The sequence below is a fragment of the Hermetia illucens genome, chromosome 7, assembly GCF_905115235.1.
Source record: "Hermetia illucens chromosome 7, iHerIll2.2.curated.20191125, whole genome shotgun sequence".
Lineage (NCBI taxonomy): Eukaryota > Metazoa > Arthropoda > Insecta > Diptera > Stratiomyidae > Hermetia > Hermetia illucens.
The window spans coordinates 2,581,975-2,608,121 of NC_051855.1; the positions used below are offsets into that span (position 1 = coordinate 2,581,975).

Here is a 26,147-nt window from a genome sequence, read left to right on the forward strand (position 1 = left end):
GCAAAATGAAATAAGAAGAAACCATGGATTCAAGATATTGAGATGATGACCAGGTGTTGCTCGTCAACAAAAAAAATTATACATACTTATGGCTTGATTTTTTATTTATCCAGTGCAATTTTGTGATATTTTTATATGCTCTTATTAATTATCCAACATCTGTAAATGCAATCTTCCTACAATTTCATATTACTATGCAACCAAAAAGCTGCAAACAAGATTCATCAGATACTAGTCTTATAATTTATTGTAATATTTCGCATAATTTCAAAAATAATGCATAACAAATGGATAGGCCCAAGATATTGCGATCATAAAAGATATGTTGTTCGTCAACAGAATTACACATGCCTATGCCTTGATTTATCCAGTGCAAAATGATGTATAAGAATGCATTGGACTAAAATACTGCGATGATGAAGATGTGTTACTCGTGAACAAGATGCATTGATTTATCCAGTGCAGTTTTATGATGTTTTTATGCTCCCTGAAATTAATTACCCAACATCTGCAAATGTAAACTGCATACAATTTCATCGTACTATGCAACCAAGTGCTTGGGAACAATATCCTTGTTTTATGATTAATTGATTTATCCAGTGCAGTTTTATGATGTTTTTATGCTCCCTGAAATTAATGTTAAATTAATTAACAAATGAGCGCTCCGAATTGGTTTTTTAACGGATATGGTAATTTGGGAGGTGAAACTACTATTTGGGCGTAAAAAAAACATTGGCATTTTCTAGCGCGGGGAGTCTATTGATATATTTTTCTACTTTCATTTCAGACTGATTTAATTTGATTGTTGATCATATGATCATATGTACACTGCCAAGAATTTACCATTGACTTTTAAGCTAACGTAATACAATTGATAATTATTTTTTTAGCTCTTTCATTTTTTTCCTAAAGAAAAATTGGTAATAATGAAATACATTTCATTGTCTTAATCAAAAAAATACTTGACATATTTTCAAATTTACCGTTTGCTTTTGAGCGACGGAATGTTTGTTGATCCTTGATCCAATATGGATTGTTGCGCCAACGATTATTATTAATCTTTGTCGATAATGAGGTTTTCAGCTCTTTCAAATTAGATCTACAGCTCAAGGAGCTAACTCAAGGCCAATTATTATAGAAGAAGACTCCTCCGGAAATATAATTAACTCCCAAAGTCAGCCATTGTAAATGGACTGGTAGCTTTCACTTCATTGACATTAGCTGCTACTTGTGTTATGAATGCGCGTGGTAATAGCGATAATGAAAATTATCAAGTCGGTTCAGGATTAAAAGAAAAAATCAAAATAATTTCGAAAAAGTGATAAATTTCAAGAAATTTAACGTGAAATGGGTGAAAATGTTTTGAGTTAAAAGATCCTGCGAAAAAAAATATTGTGGAAGGTCTCAGAAATACCTTTAACAAAGTCATAAATGAAATCGTGGAAAGTTCTATGGAGGATAGTAAAATTTCAATGTATACTTCATTTCCAAACTCGCCGCATGAAAAATCTATACGGTTTAATTTAAGACCTGTAAGCGAATTAAATGGCGAACGCATTTTATCATTAATATCAAACATTAGTCAGTCGAATTCAACATTTCTTTCAGACGAAGTTATACAGATTGATGCAAATATCGTCAATTTTCCATTTGGGAAGGGCCGAATAAATCCAAAAGTGCCAAGTGAAGCTGAAAAACTAGCGTTGTAAATGTTGACAAATAAGGGGATATCCATTGTCTTCTGAGACGTAGTTGCTACGTTTTGGATAGTAAAATAGCCAAAAATTGTTTAGGTAAGGCACCTAAAAAAACTTTTTAAACTCGCAAGTGTAAATGTAAGTGAAATAAATGTCTGTAGCTTACTAGATCTGTATAATTTTAAAAGTATCTAATTAATTATTAGATTGTTGTGTTCAACGATATCACTGATCCAAATTCTATTAGGTTGTTGCAAATGAAATGATCGTTTTGGTACTAAAATTTGAAACGACTGTAAAGCTTATAAAAAATTATTTATTTAATCAAAATAAGTGCCAGTCAATTCAAAAGACTTCTCCTAGCGAGTTTCAAGAGCATCTATGCCAATTTCGTAAAAGTCCAACTGTCAGGTGTTGATAAATTCGTGGAAGGCAATTTTGAGTTTTTCCGCCACAAAATATCCAAATGCTTAAAAAAGTGGTAGTCGGTTGGCGAGAGGTCCGGTAAATACGGTGGATGAGGCAGAGTCCCATACTGCAATTCGCTCAGATTTTGAACCGTTGTTCGTGTCGTGCATTGTCGTGAAGGAGTATCGCACCATCTCTGTTGACCAATCTCGGCCGTTGAATACTCAATTTTTGGTGCATTTCCTCGGGTTGGGCACAGTATTTCTGTGCATTTATTGTTTCTTCAGGTGCCAAAAAAGAATAGTGGAGAACTCCAGGTGTAGACCACCAAACAGTCACCATTACCTTCTTCGGGTGGAGGCTCGGTTTCGGCATATGCTTCGGTGGCTCATTAGCATCTAGCCATTGTGCTGATCGGCGACGATTGTCATATGATATCCACTTTTCATCACATGTCACTATTCTGTGCAAAGGGATCGCTTCTGTTGCGGGTGAGTAAAGAACTGCAAATCTCCATGTGAAGCGCCATTTTTTGCTCCGTACGGGCATGCGAAACCCATTTGTCGAGCTTTTTCACCTTTCAAAGTTGTTGCAAGTGCCGGGAAACTATCGAATAGTGTACGCCAAGTTTCTCTGCAATGTCTCTCACAGATTGACGTGTGTCGGATTCAACTAGCAAACGCAGCTCGTCGTTGTCAATCGATGGTCCTGGATGTCCACGTGACTCACTTTGAAGGTTTACGTCGCCTGACCGGAATTTTTCGAACCACCGCCGTGTGGTTCGTTCTCTTACCGCATCAGTTCCAAATGTGCTGCTAATGTTCTTGGTCGCCTCCGCTGCTTTATGTCCGAGTTTAAACTCATACATAAAATATATAAAATTCGTAAAAATCGTACATATCTTACCAAATTCTTGAATTTTATTATTAGAGATAAAAGAGAGCATACGTGTAATGAGTACTTAACTGTAGTATTACTGCTAAACATGTTATAAAGTAGTTACTACATTCAACCATACCCGGGGAAAGGTGTAAAACAAAACCTTATTAAAATCGGTTTACTGTCTGTCACATGGATTTTTCTCGGAAGCAGTTGTAACGATTAACACCAAATTGGGTGGAACGATGAGAACTATGAACGTTCATGCATACAGAGAGTTATATCATTCTACGTTGAATGTGGGGGGGGGGGGATCCTCATACATGGAAAAGGGGGGTGTAAACTTTTTTTCATCCTTTTTCATATAGTCATGTGGAGTATCAAATGAAAGATTCTCTTTAATACTTTTCGAAGCCGGTCTTAGTTTTGATATTTGTTTTAAAGGTGGAAATTGGGGGGGCATTGCGCATAATTTTCAAGGTTTTGATGGACACTTTCTAATATCAAAACTTTGAAATAGATCCTATAATTAATGGCACCAAAATCAACTTACTTATCAAAATGTTAGTTTTATTGATTCTTTAAATTCTCTGCCATTTCCTTTATCCAAATTTTCTGATGTGTCTGGATTTTCATACTTCTTCAATCCAAAGAAAAATTTAAATTATATTCGGAAATACCCGAGACCAAAAATACATGGTTACAATTCAATGAAGAAAAAAGAGAGACAGAAATTTTGAGAATGGTACACTTCCAATTGTACAAAAATGGTTGATAATAAGAATGAAATGCTGCATAAATGATGTCACTATTTTACGTTTAGGATGCTTATTTTTTATCAAAGAATTTCTGAAAATAACCGGTATTAACCCTTTCACAGAATCCTCAAAAATATCTTGCCAAAAAAATAAAAATAAATATTTGAAAGAAAAGCAGTTTCTATTTGCTTCACTCAAATGGCTACATTTCCAAGGGATGAAAACTGTAGTTGAAATTGTCGTCTGTCCTAAATACTAGTGTAGGTATCATTAAGGGTAGTGAGTGCGAGGTGTGAAAGCACCATGAAAAAAATGTTCACCATTAGGAAGAATGGTTATAATTTGGAATACATTTGAGAAGGTGATTTCAAAGACTTTTTAGAAAGAAACCCTGTAGTAGACAAAGAAATAAGCGAAAATCTCGCATATCTTACTTTACTTTTAAGCCCCGCGACGCCGTTTATGGGAGAAGAACGGAAGTATTTAGGACTTATGCAAAAATTGATGGTCAAAATGAGGTAATTCGTTATTGTGATTTTACAAGCCTAAATATGCACCATACCTCATTCGGCACCTTACAATATTCAGAAACCAAACTTCGCCAGTTTCAGAAATTTTAGATATGCATGGATTTATTTCTTACTCTGTTCTCCCTCCTGATAATCTCTTCTTATCCGTTTTACCTTATAAATATGACAGGAAATTATATTTTCTACTTTGTAGAAAATGTACAAAAAATAACAACGTCTTTAAATGTATAATCGAAGAATGTGAAAGACAAATTACCGGCACATGTCTGAAGTAGCTTTGACAGTTAAGCAAGGTCATAATACACTTAGGGTTTTTGAAGTGTGGAAGCATGGTTACACAATATTTGATCCAAAAACGAAAAATGGTGGGTTATTCACCGAGTATGTAAACACATCTTTCAAGCAAAAAGTTAGCGGTTGGAGTAGAGAATGTGAAACAGAAGTAGATATAGAAAATTTTTTGAAAATATTTGAAAAGCGTAAAAGTATTAAATTGGATATAGAAAACATAAAGAAAAATTTTGGAAAGCGCCTGATTTTAAATTGTTTTTGGGGTAAGTTTGTTCAAAAAGAAAATAAATCGTTTACAAGCGTGTTCGGTGATTTCAAAGAGTTTTGCAATTTTATTCAATCACCAGGTACGGTCCACAAACAAACGTGGGCCTCTCCAGACGGGATCACTTTCAGCCAAATTGACCACATGCTGATCGAACGGGGAGAGCATATAGGGGGGCCAATATAGACTCGGATCACTATCTCGTTGGCATGTTGCTCCGAGCTCGAATAGCAACACCACCCAGAATCCCCTCTGACAGTCAGGTGAGATTTAACACTGAAGCCATCCCCAACACAGCCCTCCGCGACACCTATAAGAGGGAAATGGATGCCGCAATAACCGCAGTCAACAGCGATCCTGGAGAGGAAACAACAACAAATGATCTTCACAATCACCTGAAGAACGTTATCATAACTACGGCCACAAACATACTTGCCGCAGCCGCAAGAGAAGTCGGAACGGCTGGTTTGTCGATAAATGTAACCTGGCAATGGAACGGAAGAATGCTGCATACCGAGTAATGTTGCATTCTCAAAGAACGCGGGCACGCGCAGAGACTTACCACGAACTCCGTCGAGCGGAGAAGCGACTTCACAGGCAGAAAAAGGAAACCAACAATTCTGTGAACCGGAAAATACAGAGAGCAACCGCACCAGGCGCGGAAGTTTTACCAACAAGTCGTAATTCGACAGCACTTGTTTTCACGGCACTGGAGATTTTCTTCCTGTCACCGTTTTGGTTGTTGTTTTTTTTCTCGCTTTTAACTTCTTACTGTCAGGCTTCATCATGAACAAATGAAGTTGTGAAACTGGATCTAAAACATTTCGTTTTGGGTTTTTATACTCAGTTTTCATCCCGACAAGTACATAAATTTCCTCCTGTTATGTACATGATTCTTTCTTCTCTGTATAAAGAAACAATCTAATTGTCATTGCAAGTGAAATCATATAATGAAAATTGGTTTAGAAAATGTCTAAGATTTCGTTCCTTACAACAACCGTAAATATACATACAACAATAATACCCACAGGTGGATGAAAACGCACTTTGTAATCGTTCCTTATTATTCATTGTTACGGACGAATTAGTAGAAACTTTTAAAAAAAATTATTTACTGGGTATCCTCCAAATGAGTCACATGAATCCTTTTTTTCGGAAAAAAGAAAGCCACCCAATGAATGTCACTTTTGTAAGAAAGATCGGTATTAACTATCACACACGGTCTTTTAATTCGTTTCGGTAAATAATAACATAGAAAAACGCCTTTGAAGAATCGTGATGGTATATTCTTCGTTCTGAGATGTCTAGTTCGATTGTGTTCATTCAAGCAAGTTTCTGTGTTAATAATTTTTGAGTACGGTATTACATAGTGTTGTATAAATTCCTTCGTCATCTTGAACAAATGCGGTAGTAAATTTTGCCAATGTTTTATAACGTCTTCATCCAACCATCTCAGTTCCACACCTATTAGATTGCTTGTTATAGTAGGATTCCTAAAGGTGATATCTTTTCTGAACAACTTATTAGTACTACCAGAGAATGACACCTTTTTGAAGAAGGCTAAATCGCCGCCAAAGAAGATAGTCGGTTTACTAAACAGCTAATTTTCAAGTTTCTACAATTAGCATATGTATGTTCCTATATTTTATGTTATGAAATTCATACAATTAAATACCACTAAGAGTGCACATATCTCCGGCTTAAATTTGTTTTTTTGTGAATGGAAGCGATGGAATTAATGCAAGTGATATTAAAAATTAGCACATGCAAGGAAAATAGTGCCTTCCGCAGTTCTCAAAACGAATTCATTCAAATTAATTACATTCAACAATAACTGTCGAAAATAAAAGCACCGCCATATTGCAAATGACGTGAATTGTCAACAAACTATTATCTGTCACGCATCGCGTTCAATTTTCCGAACTTTTTTGCGTGCTGTATTGCGCATCGGACTTGTGGTATGTTGTTGAATACAAGTCGGTGTAAAGAACTCCATTTGTCTCACTCCGCATGCACGCAGTCATTTCGCTATTGTGTTTCGACCTAACGTCAGATAGCCGGCACTATATAAGTATATTGTATATATATTGAATAGCTTGTGAAAACGTTTTTTTATCCTTGTCTATCTAGATACTGCTATCATATTCTGCCTAAACAACGCATATGACGGTTTTCTTTAGAGCGTCTTTGAATTGCCGGTCGATTCTTATCATACCTTGGTTCAATAGACTTCAACATGTAGAATTATAGGAATTGTCCGGAGTTAGATCAAACGCCAACAAGAACGCTCTATTATCGAAGAATTCTTCTTGATATTTGATGAGCCTTGTCGAAATAATGTATTCCAGCACCCTTGAACAAGCTTAGATGTCCCCGCGTACAAATGGGAGTTTCATTTGAAAAAACCAACCTCTAGAGGGTCGTTTGGTTCTTGTACTCCATTAACTGATAAATTGAAACTTGTCAAATTATTGTGTTCAAAGTCGAATGAATTTTTTGACCGTTTTCCTTAATATGCTTCATTGTCTACCATACCGAACACTAGCAAGTTAGGTAATTGCCCAATCACCACATTATCGAGTGAAAATGTGTGTTTGCAGGTAGAATATATGTCTTCACTTCTACACGTTTATACGAGCATATTGCATTAGATCTTTGGAGACCACTTTCATGCGCAAGTAAGGTGTTTGATAGTTACATGGTTCATGTACATTGTCGCCTTTATAATTTTGATTAGTGATGGCTGAAAGTCGACTTTACAATACAAGTAAAATTCGGGATTTTCTAGCGAAAAAAATGGCACGCAAATCTACGCCGTTGATCAACTTATCTTCATTTAAAATATCTCCATAAACTTTACCCATAAACTCCACCACATTCCTGTGCGCAAGAAATTTAGATATTTTGCTGTATCCTTGGTTTGCATCAGGTGGTTTTCCCTGTCAATTATGTCCATCTAATTCTCATCGAGATACAGGGTGCGGCAGCATAACTTCCTTTTTTAAAATGCGCGCCACTCAGTTAGTTGATATCATAGCGGAGCGCTAGTGGTCTCGTTCAAGAGGGGATACTGTAAAGTTTTGTCCCGACACGGTTCAGTCGCCATCATGCGTTGGAATTGTGGGGAGCGTGCCTTTGCCGTTGAGGTTTACTTTTCAAGCGGATGTTCGGTTATTGCAACACAGCGTGCATTTCGGAATCGCTTTAATTTAGCCCCGCTGGCTCCCGTCCCAGACCGCAAATCAATTGTTACATGGGTCACTACATTCAGACAACCTGCAAGTGCGACAAAAGGAAGAACTGGAGTCTCTCACCTGAGAACATTGAAGCAGTGAGAGCGTCAATGTTGCGATCGCCACGGCGTTCTGCGCGCAAACACGCATCTGCCCTTGGACTATCCGATCGTTCTGTGAGAAGAATTCTTCGTGATGATCTTCATTTTCATCCCTATAAGATGGCGATAGTGCAGGAACTTTCAGAACGTGACTTCAATTCTCGGATGAACGCGTGTGAGCTTCTTCTTGATGTCGTTTCCGACGATGCTATTGTTTTTTTTAGCGATGAAGCCCATTTTCATTTGTGTGGGTCGGTTAACAAACAAAACATGCGCTACTGGGTTGACACCAACCTTCGAGAATTGCATCAAAAGCCTTTGAATTCACCCAAAGTCACAGTGTGGTGTGCAATTTCCTCAGCTGGAAGAGCTAGCCTGGAACCCTGTGTCACATTACTTCGGGCTAGTCCCCGAACTCTCCCGCCTTGCGCAGCCTTCAAATCAGGGAATTCCTTTCACCAACGGGAGGGGAGAGGAGCAAGGGAACTGTCAGTTCAAGGAACCCCCTGTCATCCAGCTCCTCCACCGGTCGAGCTCTATCTTGTTAGCAACGAGAAGGGCCCGAACGTAATGGGCAACACGGCTCCACCTGTCAGCACTCCTCAACATCTCTTCGACAATGTTTTTTGAAGAGAGATCCCCTGTAGTTAAATAGAGCTGCTGACGAATCCCTACCCAGCTTGCACAAGAAAAAAAAGTGTGAAGGGCGTCGTCGACAACTCCATTGCAAAACACACAACACAACCTCCATGCCCACTTAAAAATTGGGTAAGGAAATAGTCAGTCTCACCATGCTGCCACGCACCTAAGTTGCCGATGAACCGCGCAGTTCGGCTACCACTTGTCTAGAGTGTGTTGCCGTTCTTCACGACCAACCACCTCCCTTGGCTCATCTCCCTTGCGCTTGTATATGGCTTGACGCTTCCTAGCAAGAAGAGCAACGGGGATCACTACCGGGATCACCGTCACGACCGGTTCAGAGACAATGCGGTACGCAGACGCCACCCACAAAGCTCCCCATCTTTGTACTTGCGCGAGACGTTTACGATATACCTGCTTGGCAAGAGTGTCAGCCTATACTTCTGCGCCATAGAGCAGGACAGACTGCGTTAAACTCATCGTGAGACGTCGCCTGCTAGACGTAGGACCCCCAATGTTTGCCATTAGCCTACTTAACACCGAAACTCCTGCTGCAGCCTTGTTCGCTGGTGCTTTGATTTGCTCAAAAACGCTCATCTTGGAGTCAAGAGGTAGCCCGAGGTACTTTACCGCTGGTTTTGACTCGATTATCGACTTGCCGAACGATATGGGATATGGGAACTCAGTGTTGGGCTTCTGCCATACGTACGGCTTACCATCTGAACCATGCAAATTGAATTTGCCCTCATCAGTGAATAATACCCGCAATACAAGAGAAAAGGTTAAACATGATTCAAATGTGTCCGCGTAGCTGAGTAGTTAGGGCCCAAGGATGTCGTACGGAAGGTCGCAGTTTAAATCTCACTGGTGGCAGCGGGATTTGTACCGTGATTTGACTTCGGATACCAGTCGACTCAGCTGTAAATGAGTACCTGAGTCAAATCAAGGTAATAATCTCAGGCGAGCGCAATACTGACCACATTTGCAGTTTTCAATGAAGTGCTCTAACACACTTCAAGACCCTAATCCAATATGGATTGTTGTGCCAATGATTATTATTATTATGATTCAAATTATAACAATTTTGGGTAAATACCGTCTTTCAAAAGTCATTATCCTTTATCAGATACTCCTTACAGAACTTAACTGGCGAAACTCTATTCTTCTAACTGATGTAAGGCTTTCTCCTAGCTATTCGACCATGGACATTATGCTTTCTGAGCACAACCGTTTCAGCACAAACATCTTTTCTCAAATCGGTTTGGATCATATTTTTTAGTTTACGTTTTTAAGGTCTATCACACGCACTTTTCTCCAAAACGGCTAAACCAATCCGAACGAAATTTGATGCACAGATGGAAACTATGAAATCCTACGCTTACAGTGAAAGACATAATTTTAGATGGAGTTTAAAGGGGTACTCCCCATACATGCAAAGGGGGGATTTCTAATTTTTTTACTCCGGATACAGTCGTGTGGGGTATCAAATGAAAGGTACCGCTTAGTACTTTCTAAATCTGATATTAATTTTGGCGTGAATTGTAAATTGTATTGTAATTGTAATTAAATGGGGAGTCAAAATGTACACACTTAAATTGAGACTGGACTCATTTCTAGAAGCTACCCAACCCAAAAATCCGAAAAAAAAATCGGGAAGGTGCGCTTATATGAAATCTAGGCCTCAAAGTATGTCCCATACCTATATCTTTCTTACTAATAGTATATTACTAACTTTTAGAAATTGACATAATCCCCATACATGTAAAAGGGGGTTTAAACATTTTTTCACCGAATAGAGTCAAGTGGGGTATCAAATGAAAGGTCTTGATTAGTACTTTCCGAAGTCGGTCTTAGTTTTGAGATTTGTTAGGAAGGTGGGGAGTGGGAGGGGTAGAAAGTGATGATATCTTTAACGGACCCTACTTCTTCTTCTTTCACTTCTCGTTCCCCATTCTCAAAAACTACCCAACCGAAAAATCTGCCTCCATATGGTGCCCAGGCCTCAAAATGCTCGCCATATCGATATCTGTTCAAATTAAGTTAATAATAGTATATTAACATATTTTTGGGAAAATTGAGTAAAATCAGCTGTGAATGAGTACCTGAGTCAAATCAGGGTAATAATCTCGGGCGAGCGCAATGCTGACCACATTGCCTCCTACAGTGTACTGTAGGGTACCGGTATGGTCTTGAAAGAAGTGCTCTAACACAATATGGATTGATCCAATATGGATTGTTGCACCAACGATTATTATTTTCCGAGTTATGACAATCTCGGCAGATGCCGGATTTTACTTAATACTAGCACTAAGTGCCAAGCATTTAGGCTCGGACGATCCTACCTACTTAAAAACTAAAGGGGCACTGGAGGTGGTAGCCGGTGGTAGGTCAATGGGAGAATCCGTCGAGTACTCCCCGCAACATCGAGCGTATGCAGAATGGTGTACTTCTGCATGGTTTGAACCAGACTGTGCCAAAGTCCCAGGACATCAAGGGAAGCCGTGAGGGATTTAGGTACAATACCTGACAATATTATGGGAACTGCAACCACCCGCTCGAGATGCCAAATTTCTTTGATTTCCCGAGGCAATGGCTCATAGTTCACCTTCTTCTCCACGTATTTCCGTTCAATGTTGCTTATGGGGGATAGCAATATCAATAATATACGCGGAGCGACCCGTCTTGTCAACTAACAGTAAGTCAGGCTTGTTGTGTGGAGTATGGCGATCAGTCAGAACTTGCCGGTCCCAATACATGCTGTAAGCCGAACTATCAAGTACTGCTTGCGGTTCATATCGGTAAACCGGACATGTTCCCGTGATCAGCCCATGCTTGTATGCAAGGTTTTGATGGATAACCTCACATACAGCATTATGCCTGGTGATGCACCGCTGCCATAACAGCCCAGCCAGAAATGAGATGGCCCAACGTCTCTAACGCTGAACCACATATTCTGGACTGGTCGTTCTCCACGCCGTCCTGAATGGCACACATGAAACCCTCCGTCTCAGCAAAGAGCTCCCCAGCTCACAGCCATCTGTTCGACAAATGCAAATCGACAAATGGCTGCCAAAGACAATTCACGTGTTTACACCTTCGACTTCCATTCATCGATCCGCTCTTGGTCCGACTTCACCCCACTCAAAGGATTGAAAGATCGATCCTTCAGCCAACAGTCTGCCTTACAGACAGCCGTATGCAAGGGACTCGCCTGCTCTTTGAGGGTAAAAATAAGCGTGCAGCGAGTCGACTTGGCGATGATGTTGTGCCGACACGTCAACCACGCCCCTACCTCCGATTTCACGATCCCGCATCTGGTATAATCGATATAGCAACTAAAGAGGTTTCTTTGGCCTCTAGTTACTTGTCCTACAACTACCGAGTCGATAATGAGTTGCTCTTTGCCACCCCTTGACCCAACTCGGCAGCCCTTCTGCTCCTCGGACAGAATGTTGTTGGTCTCGAGGTGCGCATTGGAAGGGTGGAAATTCCTCCGGCCGACTCATGACTTTCTTATACTAGAAATTCTGCACCCGATCCAGACCTGGGCCTCTCCAGTTCTTCGAGCTGTTTATGGCTCGTCGAACTTCCTCTTCGGTAACATCCGCGAAATTCATATCAGGCGTATTGGCATGGCGGGTGTCTTCGGCGGTGATCCACTCAGTGTGCTCAGTATGCTGAGCGGGTAACCACCAAAGTTCACCCCAATATTCTTTCGCTTCCGTCACCGAAAACTGCACAGTCTGGATGCTCTGTTGAGATTCGTTGAGAGATCTGAAAAAGCTCCGCTAGTTCCTCGCGTATGTTGCATTCTGGACACTTCTGGAATAACTTTCGCCATACCGTCGTAACCGACTGCATATGACAGAAAGTTTCTGTTTTAGTGTGTCCAGAATTTCAACTACGGGTGTCTCACTGGGAATGGCATAATTCCGGCAAACCCTCTGCACTTTATTTCTCACCCGTTTGCTGGCATTGCCAGTGCTGATCTGAATCAGTCTAGCAATGTCCTGCCTTAGTGAGTCCCGCCAACTTTCCAGACGAATTTTCCATGGTGGATCTCTTTTGTCACTCAAACCAACAACACGAAAGCAAATCTTCTGACCGTGCAGTCACAAGTGATTGTAGTTGCAGCAGCGACATATCAACACACAGCCGAGATGCAATCTCACCATTGATTTGAGATAGAATTCCCGGAGTTGCTGGAGATGCATAGAGCCTGGGAATACCTGGTCTATGCAAAGGATCCATATCCGAGAATTCTATACCCACTCTTTGGAATTCGTCCCGAACCTCAGCGGAAATCTCAGCTGGACGGTGGAGAAGAGTGCTTCGACGAGTACTGAAATTGTTACCTGCAGTGCGGCGTGGTGTTGTTAATGCCGCCGCCTCTGCCTCCATCGACTCTCGGTCACCAGTTTCCCCAATGACTTGAAGTCGAACACGCTCCCTGATGGTGGCCGGGATTGTGTCGCTACGAGTAATAAAGCGGTACTGGTCTGCGACTCGCTGCACAGTCACGTGCGCGAACTGCGGAAAACGCTCGACGAATCTCTGGTGCAACAAGGGGCGGCAAGATGTTGTACCCGCCCCCGCCCTTATTTCGTAATAGGAGCGGATGATGAAGAGGTTCATTTCTTCAGTCCATTTCATCCGCTGCCTACGCGAACCTGCTGAAGTGGTCGCTACAGATTGTGGCGAAACAGCTGCAGCAGGCGGAGCTGTGCTCCTGTTCATCGTGGCGCCTAGAGGTCGAATCGCCCCACGACTAGCGGTTTCGACGCCGTGCTGTCCATTACGGGAACCCGACATAATCACCAAGTCAGAAGACTCCCGTACCGGACCTTAAATTCCTTCTTCTTCTCATAGTTGGATTTGCATTTTATACCTAACTGCCAGGTGTGGGGAGAGCTTCCTCAGTGAGTAATCTGCAAGACTGCAAAGTTCCTGCACTTTCCTCACCTACCCCCTGAGACACTGGCGTGGCGTACAGCCATTCCGACTGAAGCTATCCATCCCTTTTCCTTTCACAACCGGGCTTGGAACCGGCTTCGGCGGAGTTTGGTAGCAGAGCGTATTATTATTATTATAAAGGAATTTATTGAAGGATTCTGCTGATAGGTTTTCTGGTAATTTTCTATGTTTTTCATCTATGATTGGTCCGATTGTATAACTGTTGAGTTCTTCTGGTGTTGCGTTATTTAATTTTAATTTGTTTCCTTTATATCTATTGTGCAACGTATCTAGAATTGCTCCTAGCAGATGAAGTATGTTTCGACCGATTATTCCTTTGAATGTTTTTTCCGTGAGTATATTATATTCCACAGGATTTTTTGATTATATGGCATGTCAAATTTTTTTGGCATGTCTGTTTTTATTTGGAAGTGTACGTTAAAGTTTACTCCTAATCCATTTTTTGGTGTTAGAGTATCTAATTAAGGTTTTGTGTCAAGCAAAACCTTATTAAAATCGATTCAATATTTCTCTGTCCGTCTGTCTGTCGGTTACATCCGATTTACTCGGAAACAACTGAACCGATTATCACGAAATGTGAGAAGATGTAGTCTGTGTATTCCTTTACATGTAGCTAGTGGCACAATTTTGTGTTGAGTTTGAAAGGGGCTCCCCATACATACGAAAGGGTGTTGTACATTTTTTTTTCTCAAGAGAATCGATATTTTCACATAATATATGGATATATTACGTGCTAGATATTAATGGGACGAATTTCCTTTCATACCTGAAGCGTTCAACTTCCGGTTTCCCGACTTGTTTGTAGATTGTACTGGATCTTGGCGAATTAGTATTTGTTTTAAAGTTTTGCATTGCATTGTTGCATTGTTATATTTGTTTGGACGTAAAATTGTTACTATGAGATGGGTAATTTTGGGTTTTATTTGAAGATTTGGTAATTATGGTTTATGTTCGAATTATTATAATTGGTCTTTGAGTTGTGTTTGTAAGGTTTAAAATACTATTTTATTGTCATAAAATCAATTCGGTGTGCTATTTCTTTCAAATAATTATAGGCTTCCGTAATATTGTTCGGTTTAATGGTATTTATTGCGCACGATTCCGATCGGAGTTTTATTGCTTGGTATTTGCTACGAATGTTTTTGCCAACATTCTTGTGGTTGTAGGTAAGTGTTTCTAATTTATTGGGATGTTGTTCATATTTGAAAGGGAACAGGTTTTCTATGTTTAACAATCTATTATAAATTCCATAGATGGTGTAATTCCTTTTTTTTCATTAAATCTTGAGGTTCTAGTTAATTTAAGTAATAGAGATTTATAAAATTCCGACGCTCCGAAATTTTGTTCGAACATATTTCTTATAGAATCCTTATCGGGTAAACTTAAATATAATTTTTACGCTGTTCCTTTTATTCATTGGATCAGGATCGGATACACGAAATTCCTCTCTTCTCCAACTGCTGTCATTTGTAGAATTATGCCCACGTGAGCAATCCATGTGTGTGTTGAGATCCTCTGCCCCCTTCAAATACTGGTGCGTTTTCCGCCTCACCTATCAATTCAGTGTGTCAAGGGACTTACAGACCACATGTTCTCAATTTCGTGACAATCTGTCTAGCCGCTTCCGACTAAATCCGGTGCGACAGACAGACAGACGGACAAACGGACAGAATTGATTTTAGTATGGTTTTGTTTCACACAAAACCTGCTGCTGGGAATTTTCATCCTAACGTTTAACCATTGTGATCTAACGACTATCAGCCTCAGTGTAGTGTTGATATATCCTGATATTTTTAAAATGCTGATAGCATCTAATATAGGGCTGATGTAACAATGGAGAAGAGCAGCTACACCATATATTATAGTGGCCATCCAGTAAACCATTTGCTCGGAATAGGTTTCTTAGTCATCCAAAAAATGAAACCTGCTGTTATCGGCTTTGAAAACATAAGCGAACGGCTATGCACTCTGCGCTTGCGAGGCAAATTTAGAAATATAAGCCTCATTATACAAATGATAACGCGGGCACGCGCAGGGATTTATCACGAACTCCGTCGAGCGGAGAAGCGACTTCACAGACGGAGAAAGGAAGCCTGGGAGAACCAACAAGTCTGTGAACTCGAAAAGTACAGTGAGCAACCGCACCAGGCGCGGAAGTTTTACCAACAAGTCGGCAGGATGAAGCCTTATACACCTCGATGCTCATCCTGCCGAGACAAAGAGGGAAATCTGATTTCCGACAGAATGGGCATATTGGAGCGATGAGTTGAGTACTTTGATGAGCTACTGAACAACCAGAACATCGGTGAGTTGGAGGTCCCGCCAACTGAAGACGACGGACAAATACCGCCACCACCAAGTTTAGGGGAAACAGTCCGTGCAATTCATCGGGTAAAAAATCATAAGTCGCCAGGAACCGATGGAGTTACAGCCGAATTGGTTCAGTATGGAGGCGACCAGTTACACCAAGTGGTTCATCAACTTGTGCTCAGTGCCTGACGATTGGCAACGAGGCATTATCTATCTCATACATAAAAAGGGAGATATCACACAGTACAGCAATTATAGAGATATCACGTTGCTGAGTACCATCTATAAGATATTCTCCACTATCTTGCTAGGCCGGATAGCCCCATACGCTCAGAACATCATTGGCCCATACCAAAGAGGCTTCACTCCAGGCAAATCAGCAGCAGATCAGATTTTCTCTCTGCGGCAAGCGATGGAAAAACTGTTGGAATATGGAGAACAGTTGTACCATCTATTCATGGACTTTGAAGCCGCCTATGATAGCATAGCCAGGGTAAAACTGTACACGGCTATGAGAGAATTCGGTATCCCGACGAAACTAATAAGACTGACTAGGCTGACCCTGACCAATGTACGAGGTCAGATAAAAGCAGCAGGATCACTCTCAAGGCCATTCGACATCAACAACGGTCTACGACAAGAGGATGCCCTATCATGCGTCCTCTTTAACCTGGTCCTCGAGGAAGTGATCCGTGATGCTGAGGTAAATGCAAGAGGTACGCTCCTCTTTAAGTCCACCCAACTATTGGCCTATGGTGGCGATATCGACATCATGGGAAGAACCACCCGAGACGTGCAAACTGCCTTCATCCAGATCGAGCAGGCGGCAGGCGCGAGATCTTGGGCACATCAATGAAGGCAAGACAAAATATATGGTGGCAACGTCAGCACCGAAGACGAACCAACCAGCAATATCAAACCTCACTGGTCAAACAGGAAGAATAAGGATAGGAGAATGCAGTCTTAAGACCGTTGACAATTTCTCCTATCTACGGTCGAAAATCACAACCGATAACAGCTACGATGATGAAATCCGCGCACGATTTTTGTCAGCCAACAGAGTCTATTTCAGCTTACAAAAACTGTTCCGCTCGAAACGTCTCACCATAGGGTAAAAGCTCTTACTGTACAAGACAATAATCTTGCCAGTCCTCATTGTATTCCTCGGAGACTTGGGTTCTTAGCAAGAAGAATTGCGAACTCTTGGCCGCGTTCGAGAAAAGAATCCTCCGAAAAATTGTTGGTCCCCTACATGAGGATGGACGATTCCGTAGCCTACACAATGATGAAATCTATGAGCGATACCATGACCGTCCGGTTGTGGATAAAATCCGGCTCAATAGGTTACGATGGGCGGGTCACTTAATCCGTATGGATGAGGATGATCCCACCCGGAAAGTATATAAGGGCAATATCTATGGTAGAAAAAGACGACGAGGCAGAACCTGCCTAAGATGGAGCGATGGCGTAGGTTAGGACGCCAGACGGCTTTCAGGGATATCGAATTGGTGGACCCCGGCGCAAAACCGGGATGACTGGCGCACCTTATGAAGGCAGGCCTAGACCGTATACCGGTTGTTGCGCCGTTGATGATGATGATGATGGAACAATGGTTTGGTCTTCTCAGTTTTCATGATTACATAATTTACTCGTATCAGACTCCGTTGTGATTGTTTGATCTTGTGTTACTGGGGTCGTAGTCGCGCGCACAATTTGCTTATCATAATTTACGATATAATTATGTTACTCATACCCAGAAAATAATTCATGCTAATAAAATAAATTATAATTCTAATAAAGTGACGACCCCGATAAGGAACTTGTGTTTAAATTGTCGAGTTTATCCCAAAAAAATAAAATAGAAAAATATTAATTTTCTACGAGTTTTGTAAATTTGCCTGTAAATAATTGAAGTTCTGAAGATAAAGGTGCAATTCTTATGCTAAAGGAATAATTTCGAATTTAAGGATTAAATCGTTTCCAAGATCGGTTCTTTTTTTCACTAGATATGGTCATGTCGGGTATCAAATGAAAGTATTATTAGTACTTTTTGAAACTGAGGTTATTGTTTATATTGAGTGAAACACAGTGGAGTGAGGGTTCCAAATATGAGATCCAAAAAGGGAAACAGGTCTCAATCTCCGAACCTATCCAACCGAAACGTCTGAAAAAAATTCCCAAAGGTGCCTTTATATGAAATCTAGGCCTCAAAATACATCTCGTTCCGATATTTACACAAATACCGTTAATAATAGTATATTATCACATTTTAGAAATTTACCCAAAACTCCCCTAGAAGTACAAAATTAGGTAGAAGTATAGGTGATAATATAAGACACAATTCTGGAGCTCGATCTTAATGTTATTAACAAAGTTATAGAAGGTCAAAGTTTCGAAATTTTATGTAAGTTTATTGCCTTCTAGGACGTGTATGACCTCATAACCACATAAAGTGAACTTATATGAACGGCGGATTCCATGGAGACATTTTAATTTTCCTCTCTCAGGTTTTTGTAGTTATTTGGGTATGTGTTAACGAAATTTGCTATTGTATTGCAAGATGGGCATGTATGTACGTTAGTACCAGTGCTATTTAATTTACGTACATGTGCGTGGTTTTGAGCAGGGGGTCAAGTAGAAATATGTGGAGATGCATTAGGTCAGTTTATATATTATGCATACATATATCTTCTTCCTTTTCTTCAGCCTTTGTCCCGTTCACAAGCGAGGTCGGCCCGCCGTGATCGGCTTCGCCATTTGGCTCTATCGAACGCCTGATCTAGGTGTAATCTCGAGGCTTTCAAATCCCCATCCAGCGTATCAAGCCACCGTTGTTTAGGTCTGCCTTTTGGTCGTTTACCATCGACTTCCATGTTCAGACCAATCTTGGCAAGTGAATTCTCGTTTGCACGATTGCGTGACCATACCATCGAAGACGCCTCTCTCGCAACTTTTCCACGATCGGTGCAACCCCATAACGATCGCGGATATCCTCATTTCGGATGTGATCTAAACGTGTGACGCCACTAGTCCAACGTAGCATCTTCGTCTCCATTACCGCAAGACGCCGTTCATTGTCTTTTATGGTCGGCCAACACTCAGAACCATAGAGAGCGACTGGACGGACGACATTGGGGTAAATTTTAGATATGAGACGTTCGTTGATACGTCGATCACAAAGAACACCAGTTGTGGAACGCCACTTCATCCAGGTTGCGTTAATGCATGAAGCAATTTCATAACGCAGTTCTCCATTGGCTGATAGCGTTGACCGGAGGTATTTAAATCGCTCAGTTCTGGGCAGATCACTACCGCTGACAGTGATTGTGCCTGTTTCATGGGGATCGGTCGTCAAAAATTCAGTTTTGCTTAAATTCAATCTGAGACCGTGTTTCATGAGGCGATCATTCCATTTTTGAAGAAGTTGCTCGAGATCATTTTTGCTATCAGATGCTAAGAGAACATCATCTGCATAAAGCAGTGTGTAGGGGGCTGGACGTTGGATATCCCGTGTGACGGTGTCCATAACAAGAACAAAGAGGAGTTGTGAGAGGGCGCTTCTTTGATGAACACCAACAGAAACACGAAGTGGTTTTGATACACCCGCCATACTTCGAACTTTACTTTTCGGATCGTGGTAGAGCGCTTGAGTTCTTCTGGCACGAAGTGTAAAGCATACCAGATGAGTTCGTGTGGTACACGGTCAAACGCTTTCTCTAGATCCAGAAATGCAATGTAAAGAGGGCGATGCTTCTCACGGTGTTTCTCCATGAGTAACCGCGCAGCGTGTATTGCGTCAGTAGTTCCGCAGTTCTTGACAAATCCGGCTTGATTCACGGTTATTTCAACGATTTCGCGAATACGGTTGTCAAGAATGCGTTCAAATAATCGGATCGGACGGTAATTTGAACATTCTGTTGGACTACCTTTCTTTTTCCATATTGGAACAGTGGTACTTTCTTGCCAGTCAGATGGTGTTCTTCCTTCCTGAATAACCCGGTTAAAGAATTCACTGAGCCACAGTGTCGGGTCCCAGCTCTTCGCTTTCCAGAGCTTAGATGCGATGTCGTCAGGTCCTGTTGCTTTATGCGATTTCATTTGTTTTATTGCCTCCTCGACTTCAGTTGCACTGACTGGTGGAACTGCTCCAAATGTCGGCAATGATTGTGGAAGTGGAGGATGAGCAAATTCTTCAGTTGAAATCTGCTCGAAGTATTCTCGCCATCTATCCGTTGCGGCTCGACGGTTGGTAAGCAAAGTAGCGTTCTTGTCATTAACACACAAGAAGTGTTCGATATCCTGTGTGCGTTCATTACGGCTTTTAGCAAGTCGATACAGATCTCTCTCGCCATCCCGAGTGTCCAGTTTATGGTAAAGATTTTGGAAATGGTTCGCTCGGGTGACAGCGACCGCTTTCTTTGCTTCCCGGTTGGCATTCTTATAAATTTGGCAATTAGCAGGCGTTTTATCGTCGAGAAATTTCTGATAGAGGCGTTTCTTTTCACGGACCTTCATTTCAACATCATCATTCCAAAGCCAAGTATCTCGGTTGATGTACCGCTTACCCGGCTTGGTGACCCCGAGAGTTGCAGAGGCCGCTTTGTGGATCGTGTCTTTCATTTGGTTTCATGATTCTTCCACATTCGTAATGGTTGGCAATCGTATGAGTGAGACCGTTTCTTCTTTCTTCTCACCAAATCACCACCATTTAATGCGCGGTGGGCCAGTGCGTTCCTCACGCTGTTTTATCGGTGGCTTAATTTGTAGGACGGCAATCAACGGCCGATGTTGAGGTGCGATGGTCTCATAGAGAACGACTTTGCAATCAGTGACAGTGGTAAAATGTTGGCGTCTTATGAGAATATAGTAGATTTGCGTTTTACTGTTCCCACTATAAAATGTGGGAAGATGAGACAATCGTTTGATGAACCATGTATTCATAAGTACGAGGTCATGGGAGTCCGCATAATCGATTATACGCTCGCCGCCCTCATTACGCGCTCCGAACCCCTTTCCCCCTTGGCACCTGTTACTGTCTGCCTTTTCACCCACATGACCATTAAGGTCGCCGGCAATGATTATGTAATCGTCAGCAGGCACGTGACAAGTCTTTTCATCGAGAAGTTGCCAGAAGGCATCTTTTTCGGCATCAGGTTGACCTGTCTGTGGTGTATACGCGGTGAAGAAGTGAATAGTGCGATCAGCTGATATAATGGTTAGCTTCATCAGCCGATCATCAAATCGTTCGACTTCTTTAATGGCATCACGGAAACCCTCTGAGATGGCAATGCCAACACCATATTGAGTGTGTGGGTTACCAAAATAGATAAGTTTGTAGCCATTTTTACCGCGTTCGCGTTCAATGTCGCAGCTTTTGGCACCAGACCATCGGGTTTCTTGCAGAGCGCAGATATCAATGCGCCTTTTCCGAAGAGCTCTTGCGAGTTCCTCCGTCTTTCCAGTTAGGGTACCAACATTTAGCGTGCAGACACGTATTTGTTTTGTTCGTTGTGTGCGGACTAACTTGCTTACGTCCTGACGCCGTCCATGCGTCAAGAACCCTTGCCCATTTCTCGACAGGACCGGGGCCCGTCCTGCCGCGTCGACTAAGGTAGACGCCGTAGCATTTCTCCGAGGCTTGTGACTCAATCCGATCATCATGTTTGTAACGACATTCTATGCATTTTCTTGGTCGACCTGTCGCGGGGCCTGTCACCAAGAGAGATCAGGTAGGATTTAGCATAGTAGAATCATTCCAACTATACTCTATTTATCTCTTTCCCTGATCTCATCATTTTATTTTTGTTTTACTGAGGATAGTACAGAGTACGTTGCCTCAAACCCTCCTCCTTTACCTGGGCTTGAGACCAGCATACTATGTTAATAGCATGGCGGAGTTATATACATACATATATATGTAGTAATATACGGTAATAGGTCAAAACAAATAATGCCTAGCGATTTTACTAGCGTCTCTTGTTTTCTCACTTAGAAGTCTATCCCTGCACATCGCGAGTTCATTTCGGAACCCTAACTAACAGATTGGTTGCCTTTAATTATATCAACGCTAACAGAGCTTTATTAGATTTGAACTAGGTCACAGTTGTTTTAATATTATAAAGTTTCCCTTTTTAGCTTGATAAGATCAACGTCTTTAATTGGAAATTCTTTTCTAAATTTTTTTTCAGATGAATATCAGCCAAGAAGAATACGAGACCAAATACAACGAATATTTGACACGTGTCCGTGAACGTAGAAAACGTGAGCTTCTAGAGGATTACACCTTCGAATATTTAGAGGAAGTGTTAAACCCAGTTACCCTTTACAGTATAAAACACAATTTCAGTGAAACTAAACTTTATCAAATGAAGCATGAGGAAAATGGTAGCATGAGACGCCGAAAACGATCCCCCCTTTCGAATAACGATGCTGTCTACGTTCGATTTCCTATTGAATTTGACAGTGCTGAAATGCCAGACGATGTTGAAGAGGCTGTACTGAGATTATTGCTGAGCGCAAAGGATGTTCCTCCACAACAGCAGCAACGTCATTCTTATCCTCATCAGCATCAGCGATTTCACAGAAATCTTTCCCATGACGGGAGACTTACATTGAATGGGGCTGTCACCGTAAAGGTGTACCAATTAATTGAACCCTATGGACGAGTGTGGCTCGCCAGCCGAACAATTGAATTCGATAATATTAACGAACCAATAAGCAGTCGCTGGATCGAATTAGATGTTTCCAAAGCAGTGAATGGATGGCTCCTTAGCAAGCAGTCCAACCTCGGCTTAGAAATAGTCTGTGACAACTGCCACCAGTACAACATGTACATTATGGAGGACTACTCAGCGAACTCCGAGCCAGACTTTAGTCCAGTCCTGAATATCGTGGGACGTTTTGGTATGCACCGGGAGAAACGTTCACGTCAACATCACCATTTCATGCAAGCATCACGTCGTAAACCACGTAAAACTGATTGCGTTCAAGAGAATAACAAATGCTGTCGCCATAAAATGGAAGTGGTCTTCAGTGAGATTAAAGGCTATGATTTCATTATACAACCGAAAACATTTGACGCGGGCTACTGTCGTGGACGATGTCCACCACGCTATAATCCTGCCCATCAACATGCATTTTTCCAAAGTTTAATTTGGAAACAGGATAAAACTAAAGTTCCACGACCATGCTGTGCACCCTCGAAATTGGCAGAACTCGAAGTATTACATGTTGATGAGAAAAATAAGAACAAACTTCAGGTTTCCACATGGAAGGATATGCGAGTACAAGAATGCGCTTGTTCTTAGTGTTTTTGGGAAGATATTTTATAATTTCTATATTACATATTTTTTTATTTTCATTAATTTTTAGTAGCATTCCATTTATTTATGATATATTTTTGAAGATAAGTGAAGAGGACTGTCTAGCCCAGGACTTCTTGCTTTTGTACTTAAATATAACAATCCCTGTAAAGGTAAATGAACGTCCTGTGGCCTGAATTATGTTTTTCAAGACACTGCACGAGGACTCCCATACGAATTTCTTCTTTTGAAAGGCAACTTTCATTTGAAAACCTGCTCAATATGCCTGTTGTATATAATAGTTGGTAGTGAAGAAGCAAAACAGTGTTATATGTATTTCTTTAATATTTATTCTCATCATTATTTCGGTCATGAAATATGAATAAAATTCGAAAACTCCTTCTATCTTGACAGACAGAAATTTTTAAAACATGCCGTTAACATAAGAAATATTCTCATTGTTTCCGCTTCGAGCTTAAATCAGAAAAAGGGCAGAAGTCAGCCTGGATTATTATGTACTTAATGTAATATAAATCATGTAAATTTAGTGGAGATTTGAGTATTCTTTGCTGGAGAAATATTTAAATATTGCCTTTTCCACATATAAATGTCTCTTGCATAAATAACAAAATCTATTAATCATTAAACTGCAAAGGGGCGTAGCTGCTGTGCCATACTCATTTATATGCATAATTGGAATAGATAATTCATACACAAACCAGAGTTAAATATAAATCTATAGCATTCCACGAAGTTTTAAGAAGTTCAATTCGCGCCAATATTATCAACATTGACATACAGTGGGTCAAACGCATAATCGGACGAAGAGTGCTCCATGTTTTGATCATGTTTATTTGTATTAAATTATAAACTTTTTTCTCAAAATTTATATTGAGCTTTTAGATAATAAATTTACCTTTCAATAGATGTATATGACATAATATATTTTCATTCAATATTATTATGAAAAATAAAAACAACAAAGAATTGACAAAAAATTCACGCCAAACGAATAACCGGACACACAGACAAATCAGTAAAATTTCGCTATATACCCTTACTTTCTTCCTGGAATTACTTGTTACTGATAGGTACAAGTTTAGAAACAGTATTGAAGTTTTCTTCGAAAGGAAAAGGACAATAGCACCGACATCAGAACAAACAACTCCTGAAATACGCCACCTAATAATAAAGCTACTAGGAGAGGGTAAAATTGCCCGAACCATCGGAAAAATTGTTGGCCCAAGCCATATCGCGGTTTACAACGTTATAAAACGTTATGAAGAAAATTTTCGAATTCCTAATAGGAGCAGAACTGCTCAAGGGGAAAAATTTGATGATCATAATGAGCGGCGTATTCTGAAAGAAGTTAATAAAAATACTGTTTAATGACAAATGAATTGAAAAATATAGTACAAAACGATTTAAAAACAAGTCGGGACACCGGAAGCTACACGCTTCAGGTATGAAAGGTTTTGTGTATTTCTTTTATAAAGGGATTTGAGGGTGCATTTGTCCCATTAGCATGTAGCATATATTATGTGAAAATATCCAGTTTAAAGTGATATTGACATTCATAGTCTTGAATTTCCAGAGGGGCAACACTTTTGACCTAGTATAACTTTGTTAGTAATGGTGCGATTTTCACCAAGTTTGGCAGGATTATGCTTTATGTTGTAGCCTACATTGATGCAAAATTTTGTCATTCTAGGGTGAACTTAAGGGGGGTTTTCCTGTCAATTACTAAAAATTATAGTATTGTACTATTATTAACTTTATTTGAATAGGTATCGGTCTGGAGAATATTTCGGAACCTAGGCACCATATAGTGGCAGCCCCCTGATTTTTTCCAGATTTTTCGGTTAAGTAGTTTCTGAGAATGGGTTCTTTAAAAAAAATGGTCACTTTCAACCCCCGCGCACTCCCCACCTTTTCAACAAATGTCAAAACTAAGACCGGCTTCGAAAAGTACTAACTAAGACCTTTAATTTGATACCCCACATGACTATATTTGATGAAAAAAAATGTACAGCCCCCTTTTGCATGTATGGGGACCCCCCCTTAAATTGGACGTAAAAGAATGTAACTCACTATATATGTGAGCGTTCACAGTTTCCACCTTTCTTCCAAATTTGGTGCCAATCGCTACAATCGTCTCCGAGAAAAATGCGTGTGACAGACAGACAGACAGACAGTAAACGGATTTTAATAAGGTTTTGTGTTTACACAAAACCTTAAAAAGGATATTTGTGTCAAAATGGTTGAACATTTTCTTGAGAAATATGATTTTCATGCCAAAATAGAAATAAGTAAAGAAAAATTTCATGGCTTTGAACAAGGATATTCGCATTTGGAAAACAGCAAACACCCAACACCTTTATAATTCAAATCATTTTTAACGTTTTCGGTGATAATGTGGGTATTATTAATATTCGAGCCACTATCAGGCATGGTGGAGGGTCAGTCATAGTAAGGGGGCATTTTACCAGCACAGGGATGTGAAATAGTTATTTTATAGACGGTAAAATGCATACATTCCAATATTTGCAAATCTTAAGGGGGTCATCCCGTGTGAAGGCCGTTTTTTTGGTTTTTTTTTAGAATTTTTTTGTGAAGAACTGGAGAAACATACAAATACGAATTTTTCACCATAGATTTATTAATATCTTGAGCGTACATTGTAATTTTTCCAACCCGATAGCATAGTTCGTTATTGAAATACAGAGCAATTTATAATACAACCATTTCCAAAAAAAGGCGT

The 26,147-nt window shown here is 40.5% G+C and overlaps 1 protein-coding gene across 1 annotated transcript in view; it reads left to right on the top strand.

Moving 5' to 3' along the window:
- LOC119660941 (bone morphogenetic protein 4) overlaps window positions 1–24,825 on the top strand; it is a 219,167-nt gene extending 194,342 nt beyond the window's left edge. Inside the window, exon 2 of the mRNA XM_038069942.1 lies at window positions 22,274–24,825. Within this exon, the coding sequence (XP_037925870.1) occupies window positions 22,274–23,392 (1,119 nt within the window). The 3' untranslated portion in view covers window positions 23,393–24,825. The remainder of the gene's footprint in view (window positions 1–22,273) is intronic.
- Window positions 24,826–26,147: the final 1,322 nt, after the last annotated feature.